Source organism: Stomoxys calcitrans, chromosome 4, assembly GCF_963082655.1.
Source record: "Stomoxys calcitrans chromosome 4, idStoCalc2.1, whole genome shotgun sequence".
NCBI lineage: Eukaryota > Metazoa > Arthropoda > Insecta > Diptera > Muscidae > Stomoxys > Stomoxys calcitrans.
Genome location: NC_081555.1, coordinates 2,236,529 through 2,248,959, shown reverse-complemented (window position 1 = coordinate 2,248,959; position 12,431 = coordinate 2,236,529). Strand labels below are relative to the sequence as shown.

The 12,431-nt window shown below is 38.1% G+C and overlaps 2 protein-coding genes across 3 annotated transcripts in view; both read right to left on the bottom strand.

Annotated features, from left to right (window-relative positions):
- LOC106091920 (DNA repair endonuclease XPF) overlaps positions 1 to 12,431 on the bottom strand; it is a 245,084-nt gene that overhangs the window by 98,706 nt on the left and 133,947 nt on the right. The gene's annotated exons all lie outside the window — the stretch shown is intronic.
- On the bottom strand, positions 11,507 to 12,318 carry LOC106092682 (uncharacterized). The gene is made up of 4 exons (XM_013259596.2): positions 12,247 to 12,318; positions 11,904 to 12,190; positions 11,740 to 11,850; positions 11,507 to 11,684 (listed from the first exon to the last, which is right to left on the bottom strand). The coding sequence occupies exons 1-4, from the start codon at positions 12,316 to 12,318 to the stop codon at positions 11,507 to 11,509; spliced, it is 648 nt and encodes a 215-aa protein (XP_013115050.2).

Sequence of the window (12,431 nt, the reverse complement as noted above, 5' to 3'; positions counted from 1 at the left end):
TTTTTTGACCAAAAAATGCAAAAAATACACTTTTCCCCATTTTTGATTTACAAATTGTATAACTTTTAATTTTTGTTGTGGCACGGTCGTTGCAAATGTTGTCGCAAATCCAAATCATGCATATAAATGAAAATCGAACCACAAATGGCCAACTTTTTGTAGGGATTTTTGAGCACTATCCAGAATTTTGAGAATCGGGCCACAAATGAAAATTTGGAAGCCCGAACAATTTTTCGAAATGCCATGGTGACCAATTTTAGGGGCCTGCCAGGAGGCGCCCGGATCAGCTAGGGCGTTGAAATTTTGCACACGATCTCGATAACACCTTAGCTTACCCGCGGCATATCACAAATATCGCACGGCATATTTTTTACTTAGTTTTTTTTTTTCATTGGAAGAATACTGCGTTGTCTCTATAGGCCTACATGTCCGTTTATGGGTGGTTTTTGGGTTGGAGAGGCCCCTCGGGAATTGACTCCAAACTTTTAAGTAAATTTCATATTCCACTTCCAATTACCTTCCATTTGTACCCATATTGACCCTTGGGTTCAAATTGTTATATAAATGGTTTTAAATGGCTTTCATTTGATGCCCATATTGTCCCAATGGGAAAACATATCCCTCTGGGTGGGTTTTGAGGTAGGAAGTCGTCCACGGTTATTGGACCTAAAAGTTGTATACCAATTTCGTGTTCTTGGTTACCATAAGAGTGCAAACCAAATTTCGCTTAAATCGGTTCGCCCATCTCCGAGATCTAGGGTTTTTGAAAATTTTGGTAAGGGGGAGGGTCCGCTCGCCCCTCGGATATAAAAAAGCGGTAGCCTATATCCATTAGGGGTCCAAACGGTACCATCTGTGAACATTTCATGAAACTCGGTTACAGCAGTAGTTCTGCTGTTGTAGCTTGAAGTTTGCAATTTCAGAACAGCAGTCTGTTTTTTGCTGAAATTGGTTGCTGCTCAATGTATGATGGGGGCTATACCCAAAAATAGTCTGAAGTAAACTATACTCGACACGTAAGTCGAGTAATAGTGCTAAATTTCAGCAAAATCAGCTAATAAAATCGGCTTTTATTGGCCTAAGACCCTAAATCGGGATATCGGTCAACAATCTATATATAAATGTGGAGGCTATATATAAATGTGGACCGACCATATTCGATACAGATGTCGAGGATTTTAACACAAATCATTGTGCCTAACTTCAGACAACTCGGGTAACAAATGCAGCCTTTATTAGCCTAAAACCTTAAACCGGAAGATCGGTCTATATGGGGACTATATAAAAATATAGACAGATTTGGACCATATTAAGCACGGATGTCGGAGATCTTAAAACAAATCATTGTCCCAAATCGTGTAATTAATTCAGCTTTTATAAGCCTATGAGCCTTAATTTGGAAATCGGTCTATATGGGGGCTGTTCAAGATATAGTTCGATATAGCCCATATTCGAACTTAACCACCCTATGGACAAAAAAAAATCTGTGCAAAGTTTTAGCTTAATATCTTAATTTTTAAACACTGTAGATTTCAACAGACAGACGTATAGACGGGTGGACGGGCAAAGCTACATCGTCTTAGATTTTTCGACGACCAAGAATATATATAAAGATATATATTGAAATGAATATTTCAACGTTTCACAAGCTGAATGACAAAATGAATGTAAACCCAATCCTTCGGTGATGGGTATAACAAGCCTAAAGTATTTGGCGTTCCGAAATATGGCTACCCACCACCTATATATAAGAGAACAGCAGCAAGCAACATTAAAAATAAGTGCACACGATAGACATGAAGCAAATGGCATGCTCACACTTGCAATCGTTGTTGACGCTCAACAACACTTGATGTCTCATTCCTCTGCTTGATTTGGTTTTATAAGGCACTCATCGGAGTGGTGTTCATTTGCAAACAACATACGGTGTTCGTCAATCAAATTGAAAAACACATTCACTGAACGGTTACTAAAACTGTCGGGCATATCTCACACTATTGTATATGTGCGTGTGTTTTTAGCTAAATTGGATTTTAGGTGACATGCGTAACAAGCAATTGCTTTGGCCAAGGTGGATATTGAGTGCCAAATTTTGGGTCTCATGTATTGCTCTGTTCTAAACCTATAGCGAATATGTGTTAACCGCATTACTCACTATGTACGGATGTCATAGGGCCCTAAACGACTCACAGCGCTGAATTTCAGCTAAATGGTATAGTAAATGCATCTTTTATGGGCCCAGGACCATAAATCGAGAGACATGACTGCTTCATCCCAATATTGTCCGGTTTAAGCCATGTAAATACAAAATTTGCTCATGAAAATTCCATTAAGGAACAGGATGCCTTAAACCATGATCAGCATGAATGTTGATAGGCCTAAAACGGCTCACTGTGTTGAATGTCAGAGAAATCGGGTAATAAATGTGCCCTAAATCGGTCTAAAATTTATATGGCAAAAATTGCAAATTGCAAATTTTGCCCAGGAACATTCCAATGAGGAACAGGGGGCAAATTTATATGGCAGCTTTATTTAAATATAGTCTTATCTAGACTATACTTGGTGCGAATGCCGGGAGGCTTAATACAATCGGAAATCGGTATATGGGCGGCTCTATGCAAATATATTGCGACCCCGACCATACTCGGCATGGATGTCGAGGGGTCTCATTGTGCTAAATTTAAGCGAAATTAGGAAATAATTGCTGGCCCAGGATCATAAATTGAGAGATTGGCATGTATAGCATCTATATCAAAGTATAGTCCGATCTAAATCATACTCGGTACGGATTTCAACCATAAATCAAGAGATTGGTATGTAAAGCATCTATATTCAAATATAACCCAATATATATCATACTCGGTACGGAAATGAGAGGTCTAACACAACTCATTTTTAAAAAAATCTAAGCGAAATCGGTTAATAAACGCGCCTTTTACTCAGTAACCTAAATCGGGATATCAGAATATATGGCAGCTATATCTTAATACAGTTCGATCTGGACTATACTCGGTACGGATGTCGAAGGTCCAAACACAACTGCCAAATTTCGGCAAAATCGGGTAATAAATGCAGCTTTAATGGCCATAAGACCTTCAATCGCTAGATAAGTCTATAGGGGGGCTAAATCAAGATATATCTTCGAACATACCTGCCTATGGAAAGAATCCGTGCCAGGTTCCAGCTCAATATCTTCATTTTTAAAGAAATCCGCTTAAAATGTTGTCCAAAAACTTCCTATTGATGGAGGCCGTATGGGATTGGAAATGGACCATATCAGTTCAGAATTTGGCCCGTATAAAGTGGCCATTGATTTGATTTCATAAGCACTAAGAGAGGGTAATTCTTATCTGATTTGGTTCAAATTTGCCATAATGACCTCCACTATAACCTCTAACATAGTGACGAGTATGGACTGAATCGGCCCAAATCCTAATAGATTCCATATACACCTGATTGTACATCTGGAGTTCTTAGAGTGCGCTATTTTTAATCCGATTTTGCTGAATTTTGGTAAAATGACACCAACTATGGCCTCCCACATCCATGTCAAGCATGGTCAGAATCAATCCATAACCTGTAGTAGTTCCCATATAAAGCCCTCTCACGATTGCACTTCTTGAGCCCTTAGGGGGAGCAATTTTTGTCTGATTCGGCTGAAATTTGGATTTAACCCAATGACTAGCTTGGCCTGAATCGCTTCATAATCTTATATAGCTTCCATATAAACCCATCTCCCGACTGCACTTTTTGAACCTCTAGAGGGCGCAGTTCTTATACGATTTGGTCGAAATTTTGCACAATGACTTCCACTATGACCTCCAATCAACAAAAGCGATCCATGGGGGAATGCATATAAGATTCGACCCTATGGGGGCTATATTAAGATATATTCCGATAAAGCTCATCTTCGAATATAGCCTATGGACAAAAAAAGAATCAGTTCAAATTTTCAGCTTTAAATCCTAATTTTTAAAGATATTAAAATGTTGCACAGAAACTTCTGCTTGATAGAGGTCGTTGGGGAACCATACGGTTCAGATATGAATGTAGCCCCATATAAAATAGAGGCCACCGTAGCGCAGAGGTTAGCATGTCCGCCTCTGACGCTGAACGCCTGGGTTCGAATCCTGGCAAGACCATCAGAAAAAATTGTCAGCGGTGGTTTTCCCCTCCTAATACTGGCACCATTTATGAGGTACTATCCCATGTAAAACTTTTCTCCAATGAGGTGTTGTATTGCGGCACGCCGTTCGGACTCGGCTATAAAAGGAGGCCCCTTATCATTGAGCTTAAACTTGAATCGAACTGCACTCATTGATATGTGAGAAGTTTGCCCCTGTTCCTTAGTGGAATATTCATGGGCAAAATTTGCATTTGTATATAAAATGGCACTTGATTTGATTTCCTGAGCTCCTGGGGTTCACAATTTTTATCTGATTTGGATGAAATTTTGCACAATGATCTCCGTTATGATCTCCAGCCTCCATGCCAAGCATGGTCAGACTTAGTGCATAACCTCGTGAAGCTCCCATATAAACCCATCTCCGATTGCACTTCTTGATACCCTGGAGGGAGCAATTTTTATCCGAATTGGCATTATTACTTTTACTAGGACTTCCAACATCCATGCAAAGCATGACCTGTGTCGGTCTCTGATCTGGCTGATTTGGCTGAAATTTTGCACAATGACTACTACTGTGACCTCCAACATCCATGCCAAGCATGGTCATGGTATACAAGATTCGGCCCAACAGAACTTAATGCATAATTCAGAATAGATTTCCAGCGCCTCGACATTCTGCACTTTTTCTCCAATTTCGACTTTTGCTTCTGTTGACTTGTTAACAGGCTTCTTAATTATTCCTGAGAACATGACCTAGGCAATGCTGTATGCCAATCTCGTCATGCAGCTCGTGGTTCAAACGATCAATGTATAAATTTAGCTAAGAATGTCTCTCCCAAAAACCCCAAGTACTACCTCGATTGCTTCCAATACTATCGCCAGTATAAGTAATACCTTTAAAGATTGCTATTGAGGAGGCAAATTATTCAACTTAATTTTGTAGCAAAATAAAACTCTCCACATGACCTTGAAATGCTTAATTTCTCTGAAATATAACAAAAAAAACTGGCATAATGCAAAAGCTATGTTCACTGTGCATAACAGATTAAGGGCAAATCTCTCAGACTCGATTTGTTTGCCCCGGGTGTAAACCGGCCAATGAAAGGTTTTGCTTTATTTTAGCAAATATTTTCCCAGAATTCACACTTGCCAAGTGTTTTTCCAAAAGATAATTCCATTTTCTATTATGCAACGCAGTCCATACAGACACACAATAATAGAAAGTTGCCTTTGCCCTGTTACTAACCACCCACCCCACTTGCACTCACACACAATTGAATAAATCCTGCCTGCAGGCTGAGAACAATGCTGCTAGAGAGAGGGTGTCTAGCTGGCTTGTAGCTGAATATTCTACCCCCTAGCTGATGGCACATGTAAGCTTTTAGTTTTATGCAATTTTATAATACCCCAGAGACAAGATTCCGCTTTTATAATTATCAAAAGGTTGTGGCGTACACACGTTTCCCATTAACGCACAAATTTCAATTATAGCCCACAATTTCTTACACAACTCAGAATTAAAGGCGAAAGCCAAGGCGTTCGGGGGGGTGTGAAGCGAGATATGAGTGCAGCGAATATAGTATGTCTCCAGGGCTCCAGGGAGCAAATAAAATATTGTTTATGTGATTTATTTGAATGCCTATATAGTATGTTCTGTATGGCTTAATTGGTTGTTGCATAGATGTTATGCTAAGATACCCTAATCAAATAACGCCTTAAAGTAGACTTTAATTTAAACATTTTCATGTTGAACCTGCACCAAACTCCAGCCGACAAAGGGACTTAAATTTCAAATTAAGTGACTTTTGTTGGTAGCCCAACCATAAGCTGTGTTGAAAATTCCCAAATCAATAGCAATTTTGCACACCTTGGCCATATTTGCTGCGTAAGGCTATCAAATGTTATGGCTTGCCAACAAATGCCCCCAATTTAAAATGGCCTGTTTGGCCTGTTGTAGGCATTTGTGAATAGTGGCAATGGCAAACAAGCATTCGTTATTTTAATTAGACATTACACCTTTATGCACACACACACACACACACACAAATATATAGCAATAGCCATACCTATACATAGAACGCATGCAATGTCCGCCTAGATAGAATTGTATGTGTTGGCTTGCATATTCAGGTACACATACATACATGAGTACAAACAGCAATTACGTTCTGTTATTATGACACTCTGTGGACCAATCATTTTGCGGCATGCTAAACGATGATGGTAATACCTTAAGCCCAAGAAACCTAAATGCAAATTTTAAGTAGCCCAACTCTTAATTGCAGCTTTTCAAATGTTTGATCATAATTACAATAAAGTTGAAAACTTTTACTTAAAGGATTTCAAATGAAAATGTCTTCTGTTGAGGGAATGAATATAAAGTGAGCTTAAAGAAGATAAGCAGAAAATTAAGAGTTTGATAAATAACTAAAGTAACTTACACACTTATTAAATGTTAAATAACATCATTTTTGTGTTTATATTCTTTTATTATTCAATGACATTAAACGTCTTAAAATATGCAGCATTATATGCTAACTTGATAAAGCTCCAATACCATATAAATTTTTATCCATTATCCTTTGTTTGCCTTTAAAGAGATACCGGGCAAAGAACTTGACAAATACGATCCATAGTGGAGGATCTAAAAGATTCGTACCGTCCGAATTTAGCTCGTTTTTACTTTGTATTTTTTTTTTTTTTTTTTTTTTTTTGGTGCCTAAAAGTATATTGCAATTGACATAATTGATGCCTTATGGCAAATATAAGATCCTAAATTAAAAACAAGTAAGAAAAGGCAGAAGTGGGGCGGACCACCGAGTCCTTCTGTTTTTTTAATATATGAAACCTGTGTCCAAATCTGGTCAGACTTGCATTTGGTTTACCTATTGAAATACCAAACAGAATCTTGCCATATTACTTCCAATGGGATCTAAATTGTGGCTGTTGCTGTCTTAGTATCGCAAAAAGCATATATATGGTAATATATCTAAATCTGGAACGATTTTAATGAAAATGTGCACATTTGTTGGATTATAGAATGTAACGTTTTGTGCGAAAATTTTGTAAATATCGGACCGAATTTGTAACAACTACAGCCTTAAAGAGCCATATCTGAAGAAAGATATATTTGGAAGCTATATATAAATGTGGACCGATTTTGTTCAAACCCATTCAGCTGTTATCCTGGGACCAAAAAGAACAGATGACAAGAAAACATGAGAAGACAGGCTATATGAGTACTACAAAACAATAATAAGAACGTATATGTCTTAACTTTTTAAAAATAGGAATTAGGAGGAAAGGGGGAGCTCGGGTTTTTCTCCCCTTGGATACGTCCCTGGTGGGAGCTTTATTTAAATCTGAACCTATATGGCCCATTGGAATCCCCAACGCAATACATCAAACAGAAATTTCCGTATTGAAGTATCAAGCGGACATCTTTATTCGTTCGACCGCTATCGTGATTCGTGAGATCGTGAGACGAGCGTGCGGACATCGAATCAGAATGTCAAGATTATCAAGAATATATATATTGTATGGGGTCACAGATCAATATTTTAAACGCAATGACTAGATTGGTATACCCCTATCCAATGGTGGTGGGTATAAAACTTGGCACTTTGACCTTTGGAATCTTACGACAAAATACGAGTGCAGTTTGATAATCAAAACATTTCAGTTCAAAGCAAATAATAAAAATTTGGTCATTTTAAGGCAGAAATTTTTGTAATTCAGTTACAAGCTTTGTTTCCACCTTAAAGTATGCAACATTTTTTGTTATTTTATATATATATACATTTATTTATATTTAACTCCTAAACGATAGGCAATGTTTTTGTTTGTGTTCAGCCCGATTGAGCCCACCGCACCGATACAACACATTTGCAATCCCCATCAATCAGAAGTAGCAGTGCAGAAGTATCTAACGGATATCTCTATTCGTTCGACCGTTATCGTGATTTCGAGAGGCGGACGGACGGACATGGCTAAACCGAATAAGAATGTAAAGACGATCAAGAATATAAATGTTTTATGAGGTCACAGCTGAATATTTCGAGGTTTTGCAAAGGGAATGACTAGATTAGTATACCCCCATCCTATTAGTATAAAAACATGACACACAAATCTCATCTGAAAATTAAAAAAAAAAATTAGTTCAGTTTAGCAATCAAAACATATCAGTTCATAGCCAATAACCAAAATTTGGTAATTTTGTTTAAGGCAGAAATTTATTTTGTTCTGTTACAACCGTTTTTCCCTACCTTAAATTGTGCAACACTTTTTGTAACAAGCGATAGGCAACCCTAAATGATAGACGTATGTGTGTGTGTGTAGCCGATTTGGTAAAGTGCTTGGATTGTCAGTGCTGGGCTCGTGGGTTCGATTCCCATCGAAGGCCTTGGTTGCTCGCTACTGTGGTATAACAATGAACTAAACTTGTCCAAGTGAGTCTCTAAATGGTTTGCCACTCTTACCTAAAACCTAACCCCTAAACGATAGGCAATGCTTTTTGTTTGTCTCCAAACATGTTTAAATTTAAATTTATGTTTTAAATTAAAAATGAAATTTACAACGCTTTTTATGCATTCCATTTCCAACTCTTTGCCCCCCCAGCAAGGGCAAGTTCATTTTTTACGAGCTTGGCAACTGGAAGCAAAAAAAAAAATAGAGTTATTTATTTCCAGACTCTATTGCTATTATTATTATGAAATATTAGAGCCACCATGCGCCCATACTTGACATGTCATTATCACATCATAAACATACATTGACCTTTTCAAGGCAAAAGAAAACAACAAAGCAACAACAAACGGATGTGGGAAAAAATAAAGGGATTTGGTTTTTTTCAGTAGGTCCATTGTTTTTATTTACCCCCGGGGGCTCCTAATAATAAATAGTTGGTTGTGGCCATACTTTCTTTTTCTTTGGCTTTGTGTGTGTGCAAAATAAAGAGGGAAATCCGTTGAAACCCTGTACTACGGACTAAATCAAAGGGCTGCTTCTGCCACTCACTCACTTTTCTTAGTAGAACTTGGGAAAATCTCGGTGTTTTTTCCCTGGCACTAGTCCTAACAAAACGTTTCCGTTTCGTTTTTTCTTGCTGTTGAACCAAGTTTTCCGCCTGCCTTACAATGCCAGCGGATGTTAAGGGGAACAGAAAAACGAGGAGAAAGGATTTCCACTTGTTATTGTTTCAACGGAAAGAAGGAATAGAAAAATAGAAGAAGAAGAAGAAAACAACGCACAAGTAGTGGCTTTTCATTTTCTCCATTCACAAGGAAAAGAGGACTTCTTAGTCAGTGATGTGAGAGACCAAGTGTGTGTATGTGTGTGTGTGTAGCAGTTTAAGTTGTTTTTCCGGTTAAACTTATCCAAAGGATGTGAGGGGATAACCCAGCAAACACACACTCACACACACAAGCTTCAAGTATTTCTACATCATTCCCGTGTGGGTGACTGATGATGATGGCTTAAATGCTTGATTTTGTATTGTTTTTGTCATGTCATATGTCTGACAACAGAAGGAGGCTCCAATTCGCGGTTTACTTCAGCCACCGGCACCGGTTTTCAAGACAATCACATACACTTGGCGTGAAATCCAAGTTAGCTGCCATGAAATTGAGCTTCGCCATACGGTATCAGTCATACAGGGAGGGAGGTTCTGGCTGCAAATTACCATTCAAAGAGTCAATGACTCCTGGAGGCGAGAGGCAACAAAAACAAAACTAAAATGTTATTGTAGGAGACAGAGAATGAAATTCCTTCAAATATCTTTAGTGGGGGGATCCTCATTTCATGAAATTGCTTTTCTGGGAAAGGCAATAAATTTAACCTCATTTAAGATTTTTCTGCATAAAATTTCAACAAAACATGAAATATTCTTGGAAACGTTGCATGGGCTGTAATAAAAATATACATAAAACATGTTCCATGAATTGCTTAAGAATTATAACATTTAAAAAAAATATTTCCTTTCCAAGATTGTCAGTAAAAATGCTGAAGTATTTACATATCTAAAATGCAAAGACTACCAAAAAAATTTGTGGGGAATATTACCTAAAGATCCAGGCAGCCATTAAATCCCTGGAGAACGTATTTCTGAACACAAAAACCAACCTCGACTGTCGCCGATCTTTCAACGAGATGGCTGAACAGTTCAAAATTCATCGGTTCTGGGTGGCGGGCCACAGAGATATCCCAGGAACTACGCTACACATTCGTAGGAACTACGCTACACTTTCCAGGGATACTGGAATCTGTGAGTATGCCTCTAGCGACATGTAAGCTAAGTTTGTGGTGATAGATGGTCACAAAGAAGGGGCTGTGAGTATTCCAAAACTATATGGCCTAATCTAGACTTGAATAGGTCTATCGCTTAGCTAGAACAGATGTCTTAGTCTTTGAGTCCGTCATGACAGGTCACTGTGTAATCGGAAAACAGACTGAAGGTTTCCAGCAACGACTTTTGCAGAAGCTGTGAGGACATCGAAGAAGAAGAGACTATAGAACACCTTCTGTGTATGTGTCCCGCACTAGCAGTCAGAAGGAGTTCCACTTTAGGATCTCATTTCTTTGAGAAACTGTCTGATTTAGCAGATATGAACATTCGTAAGTTATTGGGCTTTTAAAAGCAATCTGGATGGTTCAACGGTAGGAACTAGAAGGCATCTTCCTTCTTCTGTTCCTGTGGTATCACAATGGACGTAAAAGTCTAAGTGAGTCTGATGGCAGACTGCCACTTAAACCTACCCTAATCTACTTAAACTACTCAAAAGGGAAATCAATACGCCCTCCATTTTTAGGTAACTTCCGATGACACCTTTAAATACCATTGGATGGGAGCATTCTTACTTCCCCACTCCCTTTCTAACAGCTCGAAATATTGGTCTAAAAGCCCATATATGTATATAGTCTTGACGTCATGACTTTTTTTGTCCATATAGCCTCCGGCTGTCCATCAGTTTATCTGTCCGCCAGTCAGTCAGTCCCTCTGTCTGTGTGTCCGTCCGTCTGTCGAAAGCAAAGCTAACTATCAAACGAGTAAAGCAAGCTGTTCGAAATTTGGATACTTCTTATTGATGTAGGTCCGTGGGGATTGGGATAAATGGACCAATTGGTCTATGATTAAACCCATATCCCGGTTATTCTTCTTTAGCCTACACATGGCGCAATTCTTATCCGATTTGACAGAAATTTTGAAATATGATCTGTCCTATGACTTCCAACTCCTATCACAATAAGTTTCGTCTAACCTTTCAAGCATAATTCCCTATGATAGGCTTAGGACTAAAGACAATATTATTGAAACAAAATTCTCAAAAACATTGAGTTTATAATATTTTTATTATTGGAATTAATAGTTGTAACCTTTTCCTATTAAAAAGCCTGCCTTAGCTCATCTGTGAGTTTATAAAAATTGCTGAAATGATCCAGTAAAGAACGTGGACAACTTGCAAAGACCTTATTGCAATTGGCACCTGAACGACCCATATATTCAGCCTGGTAATAGTCATTGTCACTGTGCTGAGACAACTTGTCCACCGAAGAGGAGGGCCTAAAATCAAACCAAATATTTTTGTAAGTCATTCAAGAAAGTAGTAGAGACTTACATTAGTAAAATATTCAACAGTTCAGCCCATAAGCCATTATCAATGTGAAAGGGATCTTTGGCTGCCTCGCAAATACTCTTCAAAACACACAAACGGCCATTTAAGCCTATTCTAGAGAAGAATACAACTTAAAATTAATTGCATTTTTCATTTAAATTATTTACCTTGTGGCCAAACCCTCCATAGTTTGATAAAATCCCCAACGATAACTGGTATGAACATATTTTTCCAATTCCAGACCATTTTTAAGTGCCCAGGTGGAATTACCTGGGAAATGATGCTCAGCATAATCTTCTGACCAATTATCCAATCTACGTCCAAGAGTTGTATAATGCCTATGCTTCAATTGCTGCAAGGATCCTGGTAGACGAAAATGCACTCGCCATACCATACCTGAAGTAATAGTTTCCACTAGCAAACCATCCCAGGGTACACCAAAGCCAAAAATCAGCTAAGAATTTTTGAATTTTTTTAATTTTTTATTCATTTTAACCTATTGGCACTTACCTTAAAAGCGCTGCCCACTTTTTTGGGATATATCAGGGGCAACTTGCAATTTGCGACGAAAATATTTGCCATGATTATAACAATTATCCAATATTTGTACTGCATTTTCTTTTATTGGCAAATGTTTCTATTTCGATTATTAATAATAAACTACTTCAGTTTGAATGTTCATCAGCAGTTGAGGC